Below are 27,191 nucleotides of genomic sequence, written 5' to 3' on the forward strand. Positions count from 1 at the left end.
TGCACCAAATATTTTTTACAGTGTGTTATTGTCTGCAGAAGGCAAAATGTGTGTATATTCATCAACAGACACATAAGGCAATTAATAATATTTATCTTAGCCTTTCATTGTAATAACACCTCATACAGTATTTCAATCTGAAACCAATTTCCCTCCCGCACACTGTTTCGATGTTTGGAATGTGGTACTTTAATGGACATGGTTGACCCGTCTTTCACTGCTCTTGGGATTAACAGAAAATCTTCCTGAATGTGTTGAAGCAAAACAGTCATGATACTGGCCTTGGTTACTACTACACAAAATAATAACAGCTAGCTGGACACTGAGTTGGTGTGTGTTTCATGGTCTGAATTGAAGATGCAGATTCACTTTCCCTTACAACTTGTGAGATCAGTGTGACCCTGACAAAGACACTTTACTCCATTATTCTTGCTTTTAAAGTCACGGCACATTATACAAAGTGATGGATTTTGTGAAGGGAACATCAATCCCAGCGTAGCCTGGGAAAATATCAGACTTCATAAATCGACAAGGTTGTGTCCTGACTTTAGACCTAAAGCTGGTGGACAAAATATAGAAATGGTCTAGATGTGAAAATATGGCTTGATCACACATAATAAAATAATTATTTTAGATTTACAGGCTGTATTGTAAACTAATAAATCCTATTTGATTCTTTCCGTTAGTAAAGCCAACATGACTTTCTGTGATACAAGAGATACTACGTATACATCACTGCACAGTTCTTCAATTAATGAATGACCAGCCTAACTAAACGAACAACAAAAAATCCCTTTAAATTTAATATGACATATATACATAAAAACTATATGTGTGTTTTATATTCAGTAAGCCGATCCTTTCTCTCACAGTAACACCAGAATGCTGGAGGCAAGTTAGTTTTTGTATAAGGAAGGGAATATTACTCTTTCCATTATACCAATCCTGCATTCTTGAAACCTAATGACTTAAGCCAACTATCCTATATCATTTCCCACTCAAAAATAAGCTAAAACGCTAATATGCACAGTAGTAAAATTCATAATATTTGTTTTTCAAACACTGAATAAGTCAAACATAATGCTTATTATATTAGAGAGAAATTAGTTTTACAAGTTTGTGGTTCAAAAAAGACTTCAGGACCCTTACAAACCTCTTAACCCCCCAACACACACACCCAAAGAGCTATGATGTCTTCAGCCCAGAGGCATCCACCTGTCCTCATTTTGGATGCACTGATTGGCTCTCACACATCAGGTATACTTGCATCAGTGCATCAAGAATTCAGATTCCACGCTGTATTGGCGAGTGCATGTACATCTGATGCACATCCAAGTAGACATGAGTATTTTGGGGAAATTGTGGTTCTTTCTAGCACTGGTTTCACTGACACAGGTATTTATTTATTTATTCATCTGTTAAAACAAAATGATTTGTTAAAAGATTGAATTTCTTATGCTTCAAGTCATATCTCTTATTTGTTTTAAGGTAAAGGAAGCTACTGGAGGTAAGTGTTTATTTTTATTTTAAGTATTTCGTGTAAAGTAGAATTAGGAGTTGATAGGGTTAAATGGTCATTTACAAAGTTTTAAACGTGACCATGTCTGTGAAATCAAGGTTAAAGTCTTATGATCTAATGATGAGATGAGGAGTTTCAATTTATTTTTTGATTTTACATTTTTGACCTTACTCAATATTAAACATATCAAACTTATATTTTCATAGTTTATCGGAAAAAAAAAACTTTAGCTAAGTTCTCAAATAATGGGTCACTAACAAAATGAATGTGATTTATGTCCAGTAGACTGTCCGATCACATCGATAACATCACCGGCTGCGTCGTCTCTTCTGGTGAAATGGAGCAGTTTTACAGGAGCAACAAGTTATTTACTGGACGCCAGGGTTGTGAATTCAACCAGCATTGCACCAGTATTGGTTCAGATCTCTTCATCCAACACTGAGAGAGTGGTGCAAGGCTTGAGGCCAGGACAAAATTATCAAGTGACTTTAAAGGTTTACCAGTTTTATTATGTGATCTGTATTAGTTCACAGACAGGACAAACCGGTAAGTTAAACACACAAGTCACCTGTCTGTTGCACGTAGTAAATGTCATTACTTTTATTTATGTTTGATTCTTTAATTGGGGGCAGATGAGGGACACTTTAAGTAAAAATGATCCATTGAATTTAATCAATTTTTTAAGGTAAGTGGTTGCAATCAATTTATTTAAGCTACATTTAAACAAAAGTTTTATATTTTATTTTACTTTACTAATCATTTTTGTTTAAATGTAGCTAAAATAAATTGATTGCAACCACTTACCTTAAAAAAATTGATTAAATTCAATGAATCATTTTTTTTCAGTGTGGCACTGTTCGAGACACCCGATTTTACTTCAATATTTTTGATGTAAATTAAAAATATCACAACAAACTATACATTGATGGAAAGGTCTCAAAATGTAATTTTCATATTTCAAATCCTTTAAGCAGTAATAATAATGCAGTTACTGTTATTTATTCATTTGTGACAAAAGTGTGCAGCAAACCAACACAAACATAATTTTTTGCAAATTTTATGTATAAAATAATTATATTGCATTATTTGTATTTATTACAATACATTTAAACTGCTATAACGTATTTTTAAAAAATATATATTTTTACCTCCAGACACAAACTTTAAAGTGTATTTTTTAAAACAGGACCAAAATTGGGCATCTAGACCAAAAAAATTCCAGAGTTATATTAATTTGATGGGGTACATTACCTTTCCACCCCCATTCAAAAAACGGCTGTGCCAGGTAAAGGGTTAAATCCTAATGTAACGTAATGTTTCGGGGCAGTTTCCCAGACAGGGTTTTAGAGACAAAACAATGGCACTGATATATGTTAAGAAATGTCAGTGTGTTTATAAAGTAAGGCAGCTCAAACATGCACTTTAGTCTAGGACTAAGATAAACCCTGTTTGGGAAACCACCCTGAATGTTTCAACACCACATAACAAAGTCTGATTTTTTTTTTTTAAATATTAAGGGAGTGATAATTAATCTTTTGTTATCCTATAGGCTTCAACTAAACTTCAACTAACAACTTTATACTTAAAGGTACAGTGTGTAATTTTTAGAAGGATCTGAAATGCAAAATAATATACAAAACTATATTATCAGTGGTGTATAAAGTGTGTTTATTACCTTAGAATGAGACGCTTTTATCTACATATATCGAGGGTCCCCTTACATGGAAGTCGCCATTTTGTGCCGCCATGTTTCTACAGAAACCCTTAATGGACAAACTATTTTTTACTAAGTTGTCTCTGATGACATGTTTGTCCGGTGGGGGCTACCGTAGCTTTTCTATGTGATTAAAAAACGAGGGGTAAGCAGTGGACTGAGTCATTGGTTGCAATTCACCAGCACCTCACCACTAGATTACGCCAAAATTTACACACTGCACCTTTAAACTAAAACGAAGAATCGGTATTAAATGATTTATTTCAATGCTTGCTTTTCTATTTAATCTTTCACAGTTCCTGCCACTTCACAAATAACATTTTCCAAAGCGATATCGAGCACCTCGATTCGCTTTGAATGGTCGAATGCAACCGGAGCAGATAAATACATACTGGGAATAGACAAAACATTGCCTCCATTTGATCATTTGGAATACACGTTCCTCACAACGAGCGGACAAGTAAACAACCTCCAACAATCCACAGCATACAACTGCTACGTTTATTCATCTAATGCTGCAGGTCTTGGTGCCAAGAGTCTGGTTAAAACCATTCGAACCTGTGAGTCCATTTGTTTTTCCTGTTGAGTTTCATCCTTATGTTAAGAGTTTATCAGGATAACATCTAACTTTCTTTATCTACAGTGGTGCAGCCACCAAATGGAGTGAATGTGGTGAAACTAACTGACAGTACTGCTCGTGTTTCGTGGTTAAGCGTTTCTAGTGTACTGCTCTACCAGGTGACGGTCTCCGCCAATAACAAATCAGGGATCCCACCTGTTAGTTGGAATTCAACTACTCTTACTTTTGACATCCCAAATCTTGTTCCATGTACAACATACACTGTAGGGGTGTCGTCCATTAGCATGTTCCTGGAACCGGGAGAGCCTTCGAACGTCACCTACACAACTCCTGGTAAGTCAAAAACACATCACGCAGAATGTATTAGAGCCTTTATAAATGCACTGATTTCCAATTTTCATGTTTTGAAAAAAGCAGGTGAGTAACCAGATCAAACTAGTTAGGCTAATTTATTATGATGGTTTTGCGGGAGATTTTATAACTTATTAGCTGTTTGTGCTAAATCCCCAGCAAGCAATTTTGCATTTAAATGACATCTAGCTGTCTAAACACATCCCAGATGTCTAGGCCTAAACAAGGCAAAATTTGGTCTGTAACCCCATAGAAGTGGGTTAGTATATCTGATCTAGTTAACCTTGACAGTGACATTATGGCTATTGCTTGCTGGGTCCTTGATCAGCCAAGTACTTTTCACAAAAAAGGAGAAGAAGGTCTGCCAGTTGCAGTACCAGCCCTTACCAGCAGGTTTACTTCACTGATCTGGAGTAATATGTTGTTTTTTCCTTTCAGGCATTTTACCAGTTACCGTAGTCTCAGCGGACTACAACTGCGTTACCGGTACTGCATCTGTTAGCTGGGGTGCTGTATTTGGCGCCACGTCGTACAGAGCAGTAGCTACGGATGATAATGGCATGACTCGTAACTGCACATCCATGACCACCTCCTGCCAGATCTCTATGCTGTCCTGTGGAAGACAATACACTGTGCGGATCGTAGCCATTGCTGACTGTGAAAGCACCTCAGGAGAAAGCTACACCTTTCAGACAGGTAAAGTTGCCTTCCAATACTAAACCAGGACAATCCTCACGATGTGGGCTGACCAGGTCTGTGGGAAAACACACCTCATGAAAACACTAACACATAAGTGAAGTGAGCTCTATAGAGATTTTACTGAAGTCATGTGGTATCAGGTGGCAGAATTGTTCCAGTTCCTGACGGCTCTGTTTTAGCCCTCAAGTCAGTAAATCTACCTGTCTTTATACTCTAGTATACGTCTTTTTTCAGCCTGCCGCCATGTTTATTCCAAACCTAGGCTGTGAGGGATGGACGTCCCTCGTGCAATCTACACCCATTGCTCTGTACCAGGACGCCGGCCACCCAACCACCAAACCACAGAAAAAACATAAAAAACAAAGAAATTATGGACTGTTAAAATGAGAAGGGACATTACGACCAAATTTCGAGATAAGAGCAGTGCAATGTGTACAAAAAATCGGTTTTGTTATTAGCCTGTTGGTTAATCACTCATTTCAAACTTGTAAGCATGCTTACCTTTATTAAAACAGTAATATATCTTCAATTCGTACAGATTACAAAAATATGTTATAATATAATGTACACAATGCACTATTCTCATCTCAACTTAGGTCATATGTACCTTCTCATTTTAACAATCCCCATTTCCTGAGGTTCTTTGTCCTGTATTTTCTGCGTTTTGATGGCTGAATGACCAGCATCCTGATACAAAACAATAGGTTTAAAGCGCACGCTCTGGACATCTACCCGCCCCGGTTTGGAATAAACATGACAGCGGACTGAATAAGCTGTACTGTATAGGAGTGCTCAATCTTATCATATCTAATATCTTTACTCAAATATGACGTCCAAAGGCATGCTGTGGCAGTATGATATCCGCGATATTTAATTGTAGTATATCCAATCACAATACAGCAGCTTGATTCGAGGGAGCTATGGGGTAGATTTGACCAAAATGTCATATAATACAACATATAATATGTCTGTGATGTTATTTTCCTCCTCCTGGTGCTAAATAAAGTTTATTTAACTAAGTTTCGAAGGAGCATTGTCATGTCATCCAACCAACCAGCACGCAGAGGTCTCTCTATATAACCGTCCCTTAGATTCAGTGAGTTTTTTGCAGCATCCCTCCACCTTACTTTCAGGTATATCTATCTCTTTGGGCTAAAATTCCCCTCAGACAGCTTGATTATCAGATTGCTTTATTATCACATTTGATTACATGTAAATGCGAATTCACGAAACAGCCATTACTCCATGAACGCCATTGTTGGTTTATATAAAAGTCTGAGAAAGCTAAAACAGCGTATGATTCAGTGATTCATTTAAAAAAATAGTATTTTAGTTTCCAATGAAAGAAATTAATATGTTGGCACAATTATATTCTTGTCTACAAAAATAATGTCAAACATCCAACCACACAACTTCAGACCAAAAGACTTTTAAATTTCAGTCAAGTGTTTCCAAACTTTTGACAGATGGGAACATATTTTTAGCCTGGCTCCGCCCTCCTACGTGCTTCCGCTTAATTTTCATTTCGCTTCAGTACTACGTCTGGGACTGCTCTGTAGAGTTTCGTTTTCTCCTGCAAAAATCTGCAGGACCAATCAGCGAACAGATGGGGGTGGCTAAGAACGATGACGTTGAGGTCGTGCGTCAGTTTGAGTTGTAGTTCAGTAATGGCAGCGGAGAAAGATGTGAGAAAATCTATTCGGTCCGTTGTTGCAAAACTGCCGAATATACAGAAGTTAAAGCCGGAGCAAGAACAATGTTTGCTAAGTTTTTTATGTCTGAAAATTCTGACTTGTTGTTTCCGGCCGGTTTCGGCGCATGATATACGTCAGGACCACACGTTAGCGATCGCCAATGGCAGATCCCGAGTGACTCTGGGCAGATCCAATAGTTTTAAACTTCAACAGAGGACCCTCCTTAATGGAAGTAACGCTTTGCAATGGAGCGTGGTCAGACTCTCTGTACAAATGAAATGAATGTACGAGAGTCTGGTTGGACCAGGCTAACATATTTTATCAGCAAAGGCCAAATGTATCTTTCTTTTCTTTCTTTATTTCTGTATCGACTAATCCACTCCTCCATCTCTCAAATGAATACACAGCATCCTGCCCACCTCATGGTGCCAGTGTATACCGTGAGTGCTCCAGTAATGTCATCATATACTCCTGGAATGCCACTGACAACACAGCTTACTACATCGCCATGGCTCAGGGCTCGGATGGAGAGACGCGTGAATGCCTCACTGAGGGCACCAGCTGTTACTTCACCAACATGAACTGTGGGAAAAACTACACCTTTACTGTAAGCTCCACCTTCTCCGGAGGCCTGAACTGCAACAGCGGAAACACAGAGCCTGTGGCCGTCACCACAGGTGAGCTTGAAATCTGCACTGATATCAGCACACATATATGAAACGATAAAGGAAGATTACTGTACACCACACATGTAACCTACATTTTTTCTGTCTTTAAATATTATTTACAATCTCGTTTCCCTGTGTTCCCCACAGCCCCATGTTTGCCGCAAAACGTTCGGACCACTGCGGACTGTAGCATTGGAACTGCTATTGCTACTTGGGATTTGGTTGAAGGAGCCAAGAGCTACGTTGTGGAGGCTCGCGGTAACCGCAGAGATTTCTACAACTGTTCAAGTCAAGGCAACAGCTGTATGCTATCAGATCTGGACTGTGGCGAGAGTTTGAGTGTGTGGATCTTTGCCAAAAATGAATATTGTACAACTGACGCAGTGCTTGGAGAAGTAGCAGATACAGGTAAGTGTGACAACTTTTACCACAGTATTACCGTAGCATTCATGGCCATACTACTTTTTAACACATACCACGTTAATACCATGTATAATGGTATTCTATCACATACCTTTGAGTACCTAAATACCAGCTTTTAAGTTTAGTAATCATACTGTATTATGATAAAGATCAGCGTACCATAGATTTACCGCAGTACTTTTTATAAGAGTTTGCTTGATGTGTCTCTCTCTGCAGTTCCTTGCCCTCCACAGAACGTGTCCGCTGCAAACACCTGTAGTTCAACCTCCGCCTCCATGACGTGGCTCACCAGCAACGGTGCCGTCTTCTACATTGCCGTGGCAACACACTCAGATGGTACAGTGCACACCTGCATTTCCATGGCAACCGAGTGTGAGTTCCAGGGCCTGAGATGCGGGGGGACCTACGATGCTTATGTTCAAGCAACAAACATGCATTGCAACAGCTCGGAGAGTGATCACATCACGCTGAAGACAGGTACATAGCTTTATCACTTTAATATATATTAGTAGGCCTACAGTGCCGGTCAAAAGTTTGGAAATGCTTAAATCTAAAAAATATTTTAATCTGAAGATGTATGTTTAAATGTTTGACATTACTTTTGTAGACACATGAATAGCTTTGATTTATTATGGATGCTTTTTGTCATAACATAACACAGTTTTTGACAGTGTACTGGGACTAATCTTAATTCGCTCCCCCATGCAGCCCCATGCGCTCCAGTTAATGTTGGAGTGGTCAAAGACTGTGGAGCATCTCAGGCTACTGTGAGCTGGCAGACGTCTCAGACGGGTGGTCTGTACACAGCTGTACTTAAAGATGCACTTGGACCCTCACTTAACTGCAGCACCAGCACTAACAGCTGCACCGTCCCGAACATGCGCTGCGGGGCGATCTACAATGTCAGTGTCACATACTATAACGGTCAATGCAACAGCCTGCCGTCCCCAGCCTATCAGATACCATCAGGTAATTCACGTGACCTAGCGACGTGACTTTCATGCACTAGTGGCAGCTCTTTAAAATAAATTTTTTTGTCTCCCAGTTCCCTGTCAGCCTCAAAATGTCACATCCACGCTTCAGTGTGAAACCAACACGGCTACGGTAACATGGGGAGCTGGCGCAGGAGCAAGTGGGTACACGGTAACGGCAGTCGGGCTGCAATACTCAACTTCCTGTCGTAGTAATGGAACATCCTGTCAGCTGACCTCACTACCATGTGGAATGAGATTAAATGTATCTGTACAAGCTCAAGATAACACCTGCAACAGCAGCTCACCGACTAGTGCTGTTATAACAACAGGTCTACTACTCGCTTTGCCACTTGTTTTGATAATATATGTTAAAGGCGGAGTGCACAATTTCTAAAAAACGCTTTGGAAAAGGGAGTCGGGCCGACTACCAAAACACACTTGTAGCCAATCGTTGCCTGCATATGTGTGGGGCAGGTCTATCAAAAGGTGGTCCAGATTCTATTGGAGTAGGGGCGTGATTCTTTAGGTGATTTTAAATATCAACACTGGCTTTTAAACATTGTGCACTCCACCTTTAATGCAAAAGCATTTAAACATTTTAAAAGACTCCAAATACTTACTCCTCTCAACTTAAGGTCTCTGCATATCAAACCATTAATATAATACCGCTTCTTTACCTTTAATCCAGCTCCCTGCATCCCCACTAATGTGATGGCCAGTCTAAACTGCACCAACAAAACTGCTTCCGTCACCTGGACTGGGTCGCTTGGTGCCACCGGGTACCAGGTAAAGGCAGAAAGCAACATGGGGCACAGGACATCCTGCAATGCAACAAGCACACAGTGTGATTTTACAGACCTGAGGTGTGGACAGCAATACTCCATCACTGTCGTGGCAAAGACTATTGACTGTATGGGTCAATCTAGCCAGCCGGTTACTCTTGTCTCAGGTATCTTAGCAATTTTCCTCCAATGCAATTACATGAACAACGTGATCTCACAAAGTTCTGTGGGATTGTCACAGAATTTTTTGCTAATTTTTCCGTGGCATTCTCACGGATTGGTTACTCAACTGTTTTTTCCTATTTTCAAACCATTGCCGCTTAGGTTTAGGGTTAGATTTGGTGTTTGCGTTAGTATGTCACTTTAAGTATTGGTTTCTGGTAAATCTAACTCTAAACCGAAGCGAAAATGGTAAGAAAATAGGACAAAACAGTTAAGTAACCAATCCGTGAGAATGCCATGGAAAAAGACAGTCCTTGGCAGGGCCACGGAAAAATTAGGAGATCTTCTGGGTTTAAAAACCTGGTGGATAATAGCGTTATTGTGGAAAGCTGGAAATACTCGTCATTGGCAGGGAAGCATTTTCTCTTGATTGATGAGATATCTCGTCAATGGTGGGGAAAGAGTTAAGGAAAAATTTGATATCATCCATTTCAAAAACTTTTTAAACAATTGTTGTTTTGTAATGAAAGAAATTACTTTGTGTGAATGCTTGTATTTTTCTCTAAATAACAAAGTTCAAACATTCAGGCCTTGTGCCTTCAGATCAAAAGCTTTTGAAGATCATGTGACTCTTAGTAAGCTTTTAACTGCAGTGTAAGTACAAATATCAAAAAGGCCATTACTTTTCAAAGCAATCAGAGTCAAACTGAAGGGGGCCTTCTAGGAAGCCAGCAAGCACCCCTAACATCTTGGCAACCAGGCACAAAAATGGGAAACATCTCTCATAATTCCATCAAAAAGGTGAAACTCTAGTTTGCTACTAAAGTTTGATTAACCTCACTCATATTGGTTTATATCGCAGCACCGTGTCCCAACACTAATGTTCAAGCCAGGCTGGACTGCCAAACCAACGCAGCGCTCATCTCCTGGACACCAGGAAATGGGACGTTGCGTTTTAACGCAACACTGCAGTCATCCAGGGATTTCAATCAGCACAGCTGCATAACTAACAGCTCATCCTGCAACATCAGCTCACTGCAGTGCGGTGAACGCTACAACATCAGTGTTACAGGATATGGTCAGACCTGCTCGTCATGCTCTACAACCTCACTCTCATTAGATACAGGTATAACCTCAAATAATCATGCAGAAAAGCTTTCTGATAACTGACATCTATTGACCTTACTGAAAACTTATACTTGAGGGTCCTCAAATTGCCACATTGCAATTGCCACACTTTACTGTACAGTGAGGTTCAATGTGGCAGTGTGTAGTGTTTTTACTTTTAAGATAAAATCTTTTAACTTTTGCCATATCACGTGTTGCAACATTTAACTCTTTTGTCTTCCAGCTCCATGTGTTCCCACACAGGTAAATGTGTCAATGACCTGTCAGTCTGACATAGCGTCTGTGTCCTGGACCGCCTCTGCTGGCCTCGTTTTGTATTACGTCGCAACAGCAGAAAGCGCAAACGGACAAACGCTAACATGCAACTCCAGCAGCACGTCCTGTAACCTCAGCGGCCTGATGTGTGGTCGCGCGTATAACGTGTCAGTCACAGCTGTAAGCGCAAACTGTACCGGGCAGCGTAGCGGAGTGTATCTTCTTAATACTGGTAAGTATTCAAGCAAGTGTATAATCTCTTAACTAGCAGTATTTTTTATATTACAAAATACAGAATTAGTAAAGAACTATATTTTTATTTTTAACTATAATTTTCGCCCCTAGAGGTCGCTAAACAAGAACAACGACATAGCTTGATGATACTATTAAAAAGCGTGAAAAAATAAGAGTCTTTACCTTAAATGTAAATCAATATAGAATCAATCTGACAGGATTATTATAATAAGCTCACAGTGGCTATGTTTACATGCACAAAATTGTGTCAATCCAACTAAATTTAATCTGTTTATAGGTTACGACAATACAGTTTACATGTACTCTACATGTACATTTTATATAAACGTTGGTGCAAACACACAGCCAGGGTTACCAGATTCACATATAAAAACCAGCCCAATGGACATTCAAAACTAGCTCAAAAGCATCCCAAAGACTTTTCACAGGCCAAATACTAATGAATAGTATACGAAATCCTTTCATTTTGAACCCGCAGAAAAAAATCTACTCGGGAAACAGTTAAAAAGTAGCCCAATCTGAATTCTGTCAAAAAGTAGAGGACTTGGCTACGCAGCGCACAGCATCTCTCGTCGCGTTCATGGTTTATCTCAAATGTACAAATGTACGAAGTCAAAGTTGAGTTGAAGAAAGTTGTTCTTAAGAACTTTTCAGTATACGCAAAGAAAACACACTTTTCAAAAAGCATGACACTATAGACAGTTTCATTGGACGCACGTGCGGTGACGTGATATGCATCTGGTCCGAACTTTACTTCTGGTTTCAGTTTTTTTAATGGTCTGACTAGTTAATAAACTGAACTCTTGAACAAATATTTTCTCGGAAAAAAAAAATTCTATATAATCTATGTGTTGTTTATTTTGCTTGTTATATAAATAAACTACGTTTAAAGTACTTTGTTGTTATTTATTCCTAGCGGAGTTTATCGGAAGTTACGTGTGGACCACTACAGCCGCTTGTTTAGGTTGTTAATAATAATAATGCGAGATGCCATTGCCTTGCCTTGATAGAAGCCACAACAAAGCAACAAGCCTGAAATGACTACTTCCACATTTACCACTTTTGTATGCGGCACTGCGCAGATTGATGGTCATATGACATTAAACTATTGTCAGAGTACTGCTTTTAAATCGCTCTTGTGATACTTTCGTGTCACATGCTGATCGGTCTGCGCAGTACCACATCAGGTAAAACACACCTACGGTTATGGCAGCAAAAGCAGAAACAGTGGATAAACCATTGACAAGCGACCCTATGAAAAGGGGCAAAGCACAAGTTAAAATTGTGTATTCTCTAAATTCAAACATTGATGAAATCAATGTAGTATTTGCTTGGTCTCTCTATCTTTGCTTGTCTCTACTCTAACTTTCTATAAGCGTTGTTTACACTGTGCACCCACATAACCTACAAATTCGCACCTTATAACTTTACACCATTTACATTTATCCATTGTAATTGTATTGCTTTTAGCATGCATCTAGTTGCGTGATGGGATAAATCGATATTATGATGGTAACTCCATAATCAACATTGACACCTTAGATGTATTTAATCTGACAGAGTCCATATAACATACTAAATGAACACTATGCTTTTGTCTTTCAGCACCCTGCGCTCCCGAGTCTGTGGTCAGTCAGCTGTTAGACTGTCAAACAGGTGCTGTTCGCATCAGCTGGCAGTCAAGTAATGGATCACTGAGTTACTGCGCTAAAGCTGTATCCACGGCTGGCAATCTGACGTGTAACTCCACATCCACATCCTGCGTTATTCCTGCCATCAGCTGTGGACAAACCTATAATATCACTGTGGCCGCTCAGGGCAACGGCTGTACCGCCAAGAGTGTGACCAGTCAGATAACAGCAGGTACAGTATCATTTAGAAAAAGATATGCTCACGTCCACTCTGACTAACATTTGAAATAAAAAATCCTTTAGAATAAATATTAACATTTTAAGTCAACATGAAACCAAAATTTCCCCCAATACACATTCTTGATATTTGACGACATTTATGTAACAATGTGAATAAATCTTGTTATTAATGGTTGGAAATGCTATTAAATTATGCTTAATACTGGACATACACAGAATAAAGGATTAATTCATAGGAAAGTTAGAATTACTTAATAAATTAGGCGTACTGTATTTGACTTCCTTTTCACGACAACCAATGACTTTTGTCTTAAGTACTGACCTTGAATCTGATGGCTTCCTTTTACTGATGACTGATGGATTCGGCTAAAAACAAAGTCATATACACCTGCGATGGCACTGAGATAAATAAATTATGGGCTGATTTTCATGCTTTGGTAAACAATTTCTTAATAGTCTATGTTTTCCTCCTCTATAGGGCCCTGTCCACCCAGCTCAGTCTCTGCTGTGTTGTTGGACTGCTCTACTAACACCGCCTTAGTGTCCTGGACCTCTATACCTGGAGTTCAATACACGGCGAGAGCCAATGGCACCGCGGGGTCCTCTGCTGGTGTGCAGTGTAATACAACAAACTCAAACTGCACTCTTACCAATCTACAGTGTGGCAGTCAATACAACATCAGCGTCACTGCTACCAGAAACAACTGTAGTAGTACAGTCAACATGATGTCCAACTTTACCACAGGTTAGGGTGACTTACACACTCCATTTTAAAATTATAATAAACTGACAAGAATTACGCTAACGTTAGCTGTTTTCATATCGTTAGTACTGAGGGGTTGGTTGTAACCCAGCGTTACAACTAACCCCGCTGGGTGAAAATATTTTCAATCCTACCAAAAAAGTTGCTAAGAGCTGCAGACATATTTCAAAATGATGCTATGTTTTAGTCAACAAGAGTTTGATTAAGATGACAACATTGGTTTTGGTATCTTACACACCCAAAGGGTCCTTGTTACAACCCCTCATTTTTGCCCCCCATTTTTTCATCCGTTTTATTTTCTAAGTGTAACAAATATTGTCCAAATATTTTTGCCACCGTTATGCACCTTGCTACTGTAGGATTACCATATTCATATACTATGCATTTTATAAAACACAGTATTCAAATGTTCTATACGTTGTATTACCATAATCATAGTGTAACTATGTTCAGAAAAGATGGTATTATTGTAACTTCTGTCATGTACAACAGACTATTTGAAAATCACCTCTCATCTCCTTATCTCTCTTAGCACCGTGTGCACCGGTTCTGTCTGATGCTGTTCTGAACTGTAGTTCTCGGTCTGCTAATGTGACGTGGTCTGGCTCAGCGATGAGTGGAGTTGTGGTCTCTGTAAGTGCGGTGAACACTCAGGGTGTCCGGCTAGGCTGCGGACCTTTAAACAGTCAATCCTGTGTAGTGGACGGACTTCAGTGTGGTCAGACGTACACGTTTGGTGCAAACGCAACACAAGGCCAGTGCACCACTGCAAGCAACACACTGCAGAGACAGACAGGTAACATGAGCAATCTGTCACACAAACACTCCTTTCATTCTGCTGTAGGATCTACAATGTAATAAAACCTCATGTTAAAGTGCCTCATGTCAAGAAGAGACGCGCTATAACATTTCTAAACAATCAGAAAAAGTTATCTGGTGAATAAATTAATTTCAATATCATATCCAAGGACCAGAGTAATATCTGGCAAATACATTATTTAAATGAATAACTTTTAATGGAGGGACTAAAGACTAGGGTAATGTTCTTGGAAGTTGATTGTGCAGGTGTCACGCTTTACCTCTACACACGATGAAGAGGAGGACACAGGATACAAGTAAACACTAAACTTTAATGACGATGAATGGTACACAGCAAACACAAGGTAACATAAACAAGAACCGACAAGGACTGAACTCAAGCAGGGGTTTAAATACACAGGTGAACACAAGGGAACACAGGTGGAGATAATAAAGATGATGGTGTTTACATACAACAGGTGAAGACAATGAAACATGGAGGGCAAACGAATACAACTTAGGAAATCTGTTACAGTACTCCCCCTCTCCCTAGGCGCGTCCCGTGCCATAACATAAACAACACCGAAGTGGAGGGAGGGGGGGCAACAACAATGAAAAAGTCAATAGACAAGGGGTGGTGATGACGGTGGGAGGAGCCAGGGAGGAGCAGAAGAAGGAGAAGCCTGATGAATGGCCAGAGATCAGTCAGAGGGGAGCTCCAGGGTGGAGTCACTGAAGGGAGGAACCATGGTGGAGAGATAGGACTGGACACCCTGGAGAAGAGTGACAGTGTCGACAGCCATGTAGTAGGTTAACGGGGTGGAGCCAAGCAGACAGAGAGCCCAGGCGAATCCGAGGTGCCGGAGGGCCAGGGCGGAGCCGATGGGTCTGGCGACTGAGGTGGAGGAGGTGATGTAAGAGGAGGAGGAAGAGGGAGGCTAGGTGGAATCAGCAAGGATGAAGGACGGCTGGGCGAGACCAGCGAGGATGAAGGACGGCTGGGCAGGACCAGCGGGGACTGACACAACAAAAGTCATCATCAAAACAATCAAAATGTCCACTTGTCAACAATGGCTCACCCTCAGCTGCGGAAGTGTGGACAGAGCTTTCCTCTTAGCCCTCAAACTCCACCAAGACTACCACGGTGACACACGGTGTAAGAGACTGTGGCTCTGGGGCGACATTGGGCACAGTTCGCAACAGACTCAGTCTCCCTGTCTGCAATGGCCGTAGGCTCTGCATAGCAGGGTGACGATTGGCTGATTTCTGGCTCGGGATTGGGGCTGGCGTCGTCCTCAACGGTGTATGACGATCCGCAGGATACCAGCATCCACTCCACGAATGTGGCGATGCCCCCTCGAGGACCATCCCCGGACAACTGCACATGGCAGTAGACCGGGAAGGTGTGTCAGGAACCAACATGAGAAATTCTTCTAGGCGTTCCTCAAGGGAGCGATCTCCTTGCTTCAGGCACAGAAGGCGAACAGCAGGGATATCCATTTAGTGAGACGAGGGAAATAAAAACTTAACACAAAAATTAGGATAGAAAATAAAAAACAAAAACAACACTTATTTACCTCTGAGAGTCACGTTTACCTCTGAACACAGTGAAGAGGATGACGAGAAGATACAACACAACAATGTTTTCAAACATAAACAGTTAAAAAACAAGAACGATGTTGCATACATAAGTGCACAAAAACTAGCCTCATTAATCCTAACACAGTATACATAGCTTAATGTTTGTTTGTTTTTAAGAAAAGAAAAGATAAAGATAGGAAAACTGAAAATATATTAAACACTGTATTAGTAAGTGAGGTATTGGCAGAAGAGAATTGGCAGATCTTGTCGCAGTTGGCAGATCATTCCACAGGTGTGGAACAGATCCAGAGAAGGTATGTGATAGACGTTGCTTGTTGGTATAGTGCAGGAATCTAGAGGGTACATACATCTGTATATATGACTGAAGGTAAGGGTTTCTGACCCACTGGTGGCCAGGAGCAGAACTACTATAGTAAGCCAGTGTAACCTGACAAAAAGAGAGGAATCTCTTCGGCTCTTTAAAGACCACTTTTGCTGCTGCATATTGGAACATGCAGGCTGGGAGTCCAGCCAGTAGCGCATTGCAGTAGTCCAGACTGGACAGGACAAGAGCCTGGCCTAGAACTTGTTTATCATGTTCAAGTGGGGTTGTGTGTCATCCACATAGCGGTGGTAGAAAAAGCCACGTTTCCAAATTACAGAACCCAGGGATGTCATGTATATAGAAAAGAGCAGTGGTCCAAGCACGGAGCCTTGAGGTACCCCAGATTCTAGACATTGGGGTTTAGAGACATCACTCCTCAATGATGCTCTAAATAACCTGCCTGAGAGGTATGACTTGAACCATAGTAGTGCCGTTCCAGAGAAACCCATAGTCTTAAGAGACAGGGGGGGTGGTGACTGACAGTGTCAAAAGCGGGGGTTGGAACTAAACTCTGCACGACTGTGGCTCTGTAGGGCCGAACTTGCCTACACCTGACTTAGAGGCTACCATTGCCTGCCTCAGGGCTTCAACGACTGAGAGCAGTGCAGTCTTGGTAGAGTGACAACACCTAAAGCCAGACTAATTGCGGTCCAGGAGTTTTTTGTGTGAAGGAGAAGAGCTGATCAAAAACCACATACTTGAGAGTCTTGGCAATGAAGGGAAGGAGGGATACCGGTCTGTAGTTTTCTAACATTGCAGGATTAAGTGTGGGTTTCTTCAGCAGTGGGGTTATACCGGCCTCTTTTAAAGCTGTGGGAAATGTACCAGTGGAGATAGATGAGTTGATAATGTGGGTGATAGCAGGGAAAACCAATGGAGAAATGTCCTGAAGGCGATGGGTAAGGATGGGATCTAGCGGGCAGGTAGTCGGTAATGTTACTGTATATATCACAGTTGGTAATGCCAGCGGGTATTGTGGCATACTATAGATAATTATATAATTTTAATAATGGCAGTGTTTCACATACATTGATTTATTGGTAAAGGCCGCCACAGAATCAACACCCGCTGCCACAAATAGATTTTTCATGATTACCACTTACATTTATATTTTAATATTTAAAAACGTCGCCGTTCATTGTTGCGAGCACTCAGCAGCGCCTCTCTCATGTGCGCTCTCTCTCTCTCATGATGCGTGTAGCACCTCGACAGCACCTCTCACACATGACACTGAGTGAAAGATTTTAAAGTTGGCGGTAAAGTTTCTCCATCTACTTGCCTTTTCATGTAAACGTCAACAGATGTTACTGACAGAGAAGATGATGATCGAGTTTATCATGACTTAACAAAAGATTAGCAGTGTTTTCCCACACACACACGGTTCTCTGTGTGCTTGTGTTCGAGCTCTCTCTCTCTCTCCTTATGGTGCGGTATGCGCGCGTTCTATAGTTGTTAACTCTTTTAACTTTGTCTAACGGCAACAGTCTATTCTCTCATACTTTTGAATTTGCGCCGAATTGTCTGTGCTATAATAATACTATCACTGGAATAATACTATCACTCGCATTTACAACTGAAAGGGCTCATAACACAACAAGACGAGAAGAGCAACAGTAAAGCTCTGCACTGCATGAGACGCACAGTTAACATAGCCAAAATCACCTTGTATATCACCTCTTTAATGAAAATGTATGGTGATTTTGTCAGACGTCGCGTTTATAAATCATGATTTTAGCATTAGTTAAAGTAGCAGCTGTTTGGATTAAACATGAGTTGTGATTGGGTCACTATTTTATACTCTTCTTTATGTCTGACAACAGAACAGATAATATCTGAAAATAGCATTCAGTTGTGTTAAAATACAAAATAACAAACAATGACAAGTCAGATCAGACAGAGAGTAGAACAACTGATTTTTAAGTGCAAATACTAGACCAAACGCAAACACAACATGATGACATCATAAATATGCTAGTTATGTGACGTCATCAACGCCACAGTCTCTCAAAATTCTGTGCGAAACACTGAATGGTTAAAGTTAATGTTCCTGTATATTACAGTGGTAGAGCGTTTACAGCGCAAAAGGTCATGGGTTCGAACCCAGGGAACACAAATACTGATAAAAACACAGAGCTTGTAATGCAATGTAAGTTGCTTTGGATAAAAGCATCTGCCAAATGCATAAATCTATGTATACAAAGGTTAATGTAGCAGTAGTTTTGGCAATATTACAACATAATGATCAACGTTGATACATTTAAAAAAACATTACCCTGGGTGATTGGTCTCTCTGTCTGAAAGGTGACTGAAAATGTCTGTTGTAGAAATTTGAAGAAATATCTTTCACATCCACACCCATGTTTCATCATGATGTAAACCCTGTAATGCATCACATTAGAATAAAATGAGCAAATGTATTTAATTTCATGTTGACGTTAACACTAAGCTAATTGTTTTGTGTCATTTATCCAGCCCCATGCGCACCACAAAATGTAACTGCCAATTTGAACAGTAGCAGTAACACAGCAACAGTAACCTGGGGGAGTAGCCAAGGGGCCGTGCTTTACTCAGTGACAGCCAGCAGTGTTAATGGCCAATCAGTTAACTGCACCTCAGCGTCCACCTCATGCGTCCTTTCACCTTTGGCCTGCGGACAGCAATACACGATCACAATGAGGGCTGTAGGCACAAACTACAGCAGTGAAGCCAGTGCACCTGTACAGATCCAAACAGGTAACAATCCAAAAACTCACCAACCTTTTTGTTCTGCTTGTCTACTTTTTATGAAACTTTTTCAGTAGCCACACATTTGTGTCCACTGCAATTTACTTTCCACACACTTTGTGTAATATTTTGCACTGTATGTATTTTGAGGTATCCATACACTTTAGCAGTGACCAAAAACATTAAGACCATGTGTATAGTGGCAGAAATCATTTGCAACACATGCAGTCTTTTAATAAAACAAAAATTGTTATTACCAGTTAGTTGGGTAGGCATGTCATAGGGAAATATTTCGTACATCTCGCCACACATTTTTCATATATTAGGGATGTTTATTTCAGTAAATTTTACCAGCACTTTTTTTCAAGTAGTGCCGTTCCAGAGACACCCATAGCCTTAAGAGGCAGGGGGATGTGGTGACTGACAGTGTCAAAAGTGGCAGATGGATCCAGTGGGATCAGTACAGATGATTTAGAGCAGGGGTTGACAAGTTTGGTCCTAGAGAGCTGCAGTCCTGCATATTTTAGCCTAAGTGTTGATAATCTAACCTGATGTCTAAATCCTGAAGACACTGATTAGCTTGTTCAAGTCTGTTTGATTATGGGTTGGAATTAAATCTGCAGGACTGTGGCTCTGTAGGACAGAACTTGCCTAGCCCTGATTTAGAGACTGCCCTTGCCTGCCTTAGGGCTCCAATGACTGAGAGCAGTGCAGTCTTTGTGGAGTAAAACTCTTAAAGACAGACTAATTGTGGTCCATGAGGTTTTTTGTGTGAAGGAGAAAAGCTGATTAAAAAACACACGCTTGAGATTCTTGGCAAGAAGGGAAAGAGGGATACCGGTCTGTAGTTTTCTAACATTGCAGGATTTTGTGTGGGTTTCTTCAGCAGCGAGGTTATACAGGCTTTTGTAAAAGTTGATAATGTGGGTGAGAGCAGGAATAACCAATGGAGAAATAGACTGAAGGAGATGGGTGGGGATGGGATCTAGCGGGCAGGTAGTCGGTAATGTTACTGTATATATACCAGTTGGGAATGCCAGTGGGTAATGTGGCATACTATACATAATGCCACAATTTTAATAATGGTTAACGTTAATGTTCCTGTATAGCTCAGTGGTAGAGCATTTACAGCGCAAAAGGTCATAAAATGTATAGAGCTTGTAAAGCGCTGTAAGCGGCTTTGGATAAAAGCATCTGCCAAATTCATAAATGTATGTTTACAAAGATTAATCTACTAGTAGTTTTGGCAATATTACGACATAATGATCAATATTAATACATTTTTAAAAAGACGCATCACCCTGAGATATTGGTTGATTTGGATCTTGGTCTAGAAGGCGACTGAAAATGTGTTGTAGAAATTTGAGGAGTGGTCTTTCACATCCACACCCATATTTCACCATCAAGTCCTCCCTGTACTGGATCACATTATAGTAAAATGAGCAAATGTATTTAATTTCATGTTGATATTAACACTGAGCTCATTGTTTTGTTTCATTTATCCAGCTCCATGCGCACCACAAAATGTATCTGCCAATGTGAACTGTAGCAGTAACACAGCAACAGTAACCTGGGGGAGTAGCCAAGGGGCGATGCTTTACTCAGTGACAGCCAGCAGTGTAAATGGCCAATCAGTTAACTGCACCTCAGCATCCACCTCATGCGTGCTTTCACCTTTGGCCTGCGGACAGCGATACACTGTCACAATGAGGTCTGTAGGCACAAACTACAGCAGTGAAGCCAGTGCACCTGTACAGATCCAATCAGGTAACAATCCAAAAACTCTACCTTGTTGTTCTGCTCATCTACTTTTCAGGAATCTTTTCAGTAGCCACAGTTTTTTGTTCATTGCAATTTACTTTCCACATACTTCGTGTAATATTTTGCACTGTATGTATTTTGAGGAATCTATACACTTTGCAGTGACAAAAAATTAAGACCATATAAATCATCCACAACACATGCAGCCTTCTTTAAAGGAACAGTATGTAGGATTGTGGCCAAAACTGGTATTGCAATAACAAAACTTGTGGCGAAAACTGGGACTGCAATCACCCAACTAGTGGCCAATACACAACATGACAACATAAACATCAGTTGAGGGCTGCAACTCCACTTTTTAAATGACAATATCCTGGCCAGACCACTGTTGTCATTGATATAAATATTTGAAATGAAAATGATTTCTTAATGTCTAGTTACATATCAGGGCCATTTTATGATTACTTGACATAAATTTATTACATACTGGTCCTTTAAATAAAACAAACCAAATTCACTTGACTTTCGACTAGCAGAGTATAATCTAAATCATGATTCATGGCTGCAACTTAAACTAAAGTTTATTGTCTACTTTAAGCTCTTCAAACTATGTTTCAATTTTAAATATGTAAGGCTAAACAACTAATCGGTAAAATTGGAAATAAATGATTATGAAAACTGTCAATTATTGGTTAGTTGGGTGTGCACGTCATGGGGAAAGATTTCGTACAACTCATCACACACACACACACACACATTCCATAGACGTAATGCATTTTATACTGTACAAACTGTATATTCTATTCCCCTAACCTACCCCATTCCCTAACCCCAACCATCACAGAAAACTTTCTGATACTTCACATTTTCAAGAAACATCATTCTGTTTGATTTATAAGCCTGTTTCCTCATGGGGACATCAAAATGTCCCCACAAGGTTTTAAGCATCAAACTTCAATGAGGTCTCTTCTCTGAGGTCTTTTATTTTTACTTCAGTCCATGTAGATTGTGGCCAACCCAGTAATAATCCCTTCTTCAGTCTGGTAAGGATTTCCAACAGCAATGTTTTTCCAATATTACGTGTCTCCAGTTTTTGTGTTCCTCCTCTGAGAGTGCAGCTTAGAGTTTTATTCTCAAACCCCCCCCCACACACACACACACACACACACTGAGTGTGTCTCTCACCCTTAAAAACCCTTTAGCTCAACAGATCCTGATTAGTCTCAGCTGTGTGGGAATACTGATTTATTTGAGGGGTGGAGTTCCCGACTAGCCCAGCAGATGGAGCCATATCTGTTTGTGATTGAAGCCATCTCAGGGAAATGTACCATCCCTCCAGGACACAGCCTCTAGTGACATCACACCCCCCCCCCTCAAGACTGACTTCCTCGTCGCGATAAAGGCAGAGAAGAAGGCATCACGCTGGGAGAGGGCATCTGCATTGCTGTGGTGTTTGCCAGCCCTGTGGACAACAGAAAAGTTAAACTGTTGCAAGCTCAAAAACCATCTGGTAACTCTACTGTTAGTTTCCTTGTTCTTGGCCATCCATTGCAGAAGGGCGTGATCAGATACCACCGTGAAATGTCGGCCCAGGAGATAGAACCGCGGGGACTCCAGGGCCCAGGTTACAGCAAGACATTCCTTTTCCACGGTTAATTAATTCTTCTCCCTTGGAAGTAACTTTCTGCTTAGATAGAGAATGGGATGTTCTTCACCGTCGTGTGCCTGGGCTAGGACAGCACCCAGACCAACCTCTGAAGCATCCGCTTGGACAATGAATTCTTTCTTAAAGTAGGGCGCCACCACATTGGACAGGAGCAGAGTGCTCGCTTTAAGTTAATAAAGGCTACCTCCGCTGCAGGATTCTACTTCTCCATTTGTGAGTGCCGTTTGGTTGTCAGCTCTGTCAAAGGTGTAGCTATGGTAGCAAAATCCGTAATAAAATGTCCATAGTAGCCAGGAAGGCCCAAAAATGACCTTACTTGCTTCTTGGTGATGGTCTGTGGCGAGTCCTGTATGGCCTGCAGTTTGGCTTTCTGAGGTTTGACCAACCCCCGCCCAATGATGTACCCCAAGTAATTTGTCTCATTGAAGGCCAACCTGGACTTTTTTGGGTTCGCTGTGAGCCCTGCCTCCCTGAGAGAATCCAGCAGTGCTTGTACTCGGGGTATGTGGCTGGCCCAGTCTGGACTTTGTATGACCAACCCCCGCCCAATGGTGTACCCCAGGTAATACATCTCTTTGAAGGCCAACCTGAACTTTTTTGGGTTCACTGTGAGCCCTACCTCCCTGAGCGAATCCAGTACTGCTTGTACTTGCGGTAAGTGGCTGGCCCAGTCTGGACTTTGTATGACCACATCATGCAAATATGCCTCTGCGTACCTCTTGTGGGGAGCAAGGACTTGATCCATCATGCATTGGAACGTGGCAGGTGCCCCGTGGAGACCAAATGGAAGATGGGTATACTGGTAGAGCCCCTCCGGGGTGGCAAAGGCTGTCTTCTCTTTGGACGCCTGGGTCAAGGGCACTTGCCAGTAGCCGTTGGTGAGGCCAAGGGTGGTTAGGAAGCGAGTATGCACCAAGGAGTCTATTAAATCATTGACACAAGGCATTGGGTTAGCATCGAATTTGGACAACTCATTCAACTTTTGATAATCATTACAAAACTGTACTGATCTGTCTGGTTTGGGAACTAGTATAATGGGACTTGCCCAGGCACTTTGGGACTCTTCAATTATTCCCCCATCTCCAGCATCTTCCTTACCTCCTCTTGTATAGCTACTTTTTGGGCCTCCGGCACACGGTACGGATGCTGGTTTACTGTTTTGCCAGGCCTGGTTCGGATCTCATGTTGGACCACCTCTGTGTGTCCTGGAAGGGAGGAGAAAACCTCCTGGTTCCGATCTACAAGTTCCAGGGCCATCTGTCGTCTATGTGGGAACAGACTCGGACACAGCTGAACCTCTTCTCGCACCAATTCCTTGGTCCCTGTGGGGGTAGACAGCTGAACCACTTTTTTTAACCACGCTTTCAAAATTTCCTCCATTTTATTCAGTGGGGGGTTTACGGCCAACTTGGAAAACTGGGTGATCAAATTTTCAGTATCCTCCTCTGACATGCACTACTGATTCTTGAGCAGTGCCCGCATTCTCCACCATCTGTGATGTCATGAGAGGCTACACAGTTTTCAGCAGGATGGCTGAAGTAGTGTGAGGAGACAAATTTCAAACAAAACAAGGATTTTATTATAGTTTTTGGGAATTAACAACAAAAATCATTCTGACATCTTGTTGACCTTCAAGCATCAAACTTCAATGAGGTCTCTTCTCATAGTCCTGATTCCCTCAGGTAAATAAACAGTCTTTTATTCTTACTTCAGTCCATGTAGATTGTGGCCAACCCAGTAATAAGCCCTTCTTCAGTCTGGTAAGGATTTCCAACAGCAAGGTTTTTCCAATGTTAAGTGTCTCCAGTTTTTGTGTTCCTCCTCTGAGAGTGCAGCTTAGAGTTTTATTTCTCAAACCCCCCACACACACTGAGTGGGTCTCTCACCATTAAAAACCCTTCAGCTCATCAGATCTTGATCAGTCTCAGCTGTATGGGAATACTAATTTATTTGAGGGCTGTATGGGAATACTAATTTATTTGAGGGGTGGAGATCCCAACTAGCCCAGCAGATGGAGCCATATCTGTTTGGGATTAAAGCCATCTCAGGGAAATGTACCGTCCCTCCAGGACACAGCCTCTATATATATTAGGGATGTTTATTTCAGGTAATTTTCTCGATTGACAACTGCAACTTGTTTACCGAACATTAATGGTTAACTGAAAAGATTTTAATAATAAATTGTTGTTGAGTAAAAAGTTTAAAAACTAAACAAACTTTTGTATTTTATTTAAGGTTCCAAATAAAATATTATATTAGTATGTCACTTTGTAAATTCCTAAAGTAAAAATCTAATTGAACAATCGTTTAGCTTTTTATCAGATTAATAAAATAAACAATCGTATTATTAATTGATTATCAAAATAATTGTTAGTTGCCCTAGAAATATGTCAACAAAGAAAAGACAACTACAATCATTAAGACATTCAAAGAATCAAAACCAATACAAACTGATCAGCTATGACACAACCCGCAGGACCAATTAAGACAAACTGTTTCTTTCTTTTTTATTCTAGTGCCTTGCACCCCACAGAATGTCCTCCCCTCTGTGGACTGTGGATTGAAGGCATTAGTGGTTTCGTGGACACCTAGTGCAGGTGGACAGAACTACACAGCAACTTTACGGGACACAAGTGGCCTGTCCACCACTTGTCTGTCTTCAGGCTCGCAGTGTAATATCATAGGGCTAAGCTGTGGTCAGGTGTACTCTGTTGATCTGACCGCATCAGATAATCTGTGCACCAGCGCTCCAAGTTCTGCCAGTACCCAGTCAGGTACCTATAAACAAAACCTAATTATAATCTATGTCCTTTGTCCTGCTTACTGTTTGTTTAAATAGCTTATGAAATGCATAAGAAAAGACTGTAATCCGATTAAATGTTCTGATTCTTAGTATTTGTTTTACCCATAGTTCCTTGTGCAGCCAGCTCCATCAATGCAACATTGGACTGTGTGCGTGGGACAGCAACTGTCTCATGGCAGAATGGGACAGGAGCTCAGGGTTATGCTGTATCTGCCCTTTCATCTCGTGGTAACAGGGCTACCTGTGTTTCTAACAGCTCCATCACAAACTGTGTGCTGAGCTCTCTGCAGTGTGGTGATGTGTATACAGTGACCGTACAGACTCTTGGACAGACATGCAATGCCAGCGCACAGATGACTGGCTCTCTGATCACAGGTGAGCCTTAGAAATGTAACCTTAATGTCATTTATTAAAGGGGCTTTCAAAGTTTTCAAAGCCACTGAATTAGACTGCTTTCAAATAACATGTCACCTCTTCACAACTCAATGTGCAAATTGGCAAGGCTGATGTCAGCAAACCAAATCAAACCACCATTGTGACTTAATTTCTAGTCAGGTATTGTCAAAGAGACAGGTGTAGTTTCTTAAAATGCCTATTTAGGTCTGGTTGTCTGAATGTTGTTTAAAAGAATATTCAGAGTTAAAGCTTTTGTAACATACATTTTTTTTTAAGAACCAAGTAGTAATAACACTAGATATGACTATATTGGATATGCAACTAAATATCCATGTATCACAGTGATTAAATTATAACCATAACACTTAAACAATAGTTGCTTGATCCCTGCAAATAAATTTGTATTATTTAAATAAAGCATTATTTAAACTGAGTACACTATACCCACATATGATGTCTATAACATGTAGCCAGATGCTCATCCACCTAGCAAAGTAGTCACACCTCAAAACTTTATACCTCAAGTTTTTTTGATTAAAAAAAACTCATGTAAGGGGGCTTTATCAAAAATTTGAACTCCACATTGCAGCTTTATATTTAAAAAATCTATCTATCTTATGGTTATTGTATCTAGTTGCATGCTAAGGGATGAATCAATACAGTATTATGTTTGTATCTCCGCGATTAAAATACACACCATAGATCAGGGGTGCCAACACTCGGTCCTGGAGGGCTACTGTTCTGCAGAGTTCAGCTCCAATTTTAGCCCACCTGCCTGGAAGTTTTTTAGTATGCTCATGTGGCGTTACCAACTAGTGATTTGTTCGTCAAAATGGGATAGGGTATCAGACCAGAGTTGAGTAAATAAGAAAAAAACTTTATTTAAAAAGAATTCAAATTTGAATATATTGACTGTATAAAAAAGTAAAAGCAAACATAACACTTCAGGATGGGAGAAGGCCTGACATCTTAAGGAGAGAAAACACAGCATTCACACATGCACACCACCGCAAAACAGCAAGGCACACCTCACTGTGAACACTGCACTGCAATCTGTTGCCACTGGCCACTCCACTCCTGAAGGCAAAAGAAAAGACAGACAATTAATTTAAAACACATACATTAAAAACAAGCATTGCATACAACAGTCTGGCTCTCAACACAGTCAACTGCCCAAAAACTGCTTGTTACTTAGGACGCCACGTCCGGTCCCCCCAGCTATCAGCAGTGTTGGGAACG

The 27,191-nt window shown here is 40.8% G+C and overlaps 1 protein-coding gene across 1 annotated transcript in view; it reads left to right on the forward strand.

Moving 5' to 3' along the window:
* Window positions 1-1,190: 1,190 nt before the first annotated feature.
* Window positions 1,191-27,191, forward strand: part of fndc7rs1 (fibronectin type III domain containing 7, related sequence 1) — an 80,894-nt gene continuing 54,893 nt past the window's right edge. Inside the window, exons 1-24 of the mRNA XM_073871698.1 lie at window positions 1,191-1,257; window positions 1,376-1,395; window positions 1,489-1,507; window positions 1,793-2,065; window positions 3,530-3,793; window positions 3,877-4,146; window positions 4,603-4,860; window positions 6,965-7,234; window positions 7,373-7,633; window positions 7,865-8,125; window positions 8,357-8,617; window positions 8,694-8,780; window positions 9,311-9,571; window positions 10,429-10,692; window positions 10,918-11,181; window positions 12,792-13,067; window positions 13,554-13,820; window positions 14,371-14,692; window positions 15,722-15,828; window positions 15,956-16,039; window positions 19,075-19,335; window positions 20,833-21,093; window positions 25,270-25,527; window positions 25,665-25,931. Of these exons, the coding sequence (XP_073727799.1) occupies window positions 1,191-1,257; window positions 1,376-1,395; window positions 1,489-1,507; window positions 1,793-2,065; window positions 3,530-3,793; window positions 3,877-4,146; window positions 4,603-4,860; window positions 6,965-7,234; window positions 7,373-7,633; window positions 7,865-8,125; window positions 8,357-8,617; window positions 8,694-8,780; window positions 9,311-9,571; window positions 10,429-10,692; window positions 10,918-11,181; window positions 12,792-13,067; window positions 13,554-13,820; window positions 14,371-14,692; window positions 15,722-15,828; window positions 15,956-16,039; window positions 19,075-19,335; window positions 20,833-21,093; window positions 25,270-25,527; window positions 25,665-25,931 (5,203 nt within the window). The remainder of the gene's footprint in view (window positions 1,258-1,375; window positions 1,396-1,488; window positions 1,508-1,792; window positions 2,066-3,529; window positions 3,794-3,876; window positions 4,147-4,602; window positions 4,861-6,964; window positions 7,235-7,372; window positions 7,634-7,864; window positions 8,126-8,356; window positions 8,618-8,693; window positions 8,781-9,310; window positions 9,572-10,428; window positions 10,693-10,917; window positions 11,182-12,791; window positions 13,068-13,553; window positions 13,821-14,370; window positions 14,693-15,721; window positions 15,829-15,955; window positions 16,040-19,074; window positions 19,336-20,832; window positions 21,094-25,269; window positions 25,528-25,664; window positions 25,932-27,191) is intronic.

This window comes from Misgurnus anguillicaudatus, chromosome 2, assembly GCF_027580225.2.
Source record: "Misgurnus anguillicaudatus chromosome 2, ASM2758022v2, whole genome shotgun sequence".
Lineage (NCBI taxonomy): Eukaryota > Metazoa > Chordata > Actinopteri > Cypriniformes > Cobitidae > Misgurnus > Misgurnus anguillicaudatus.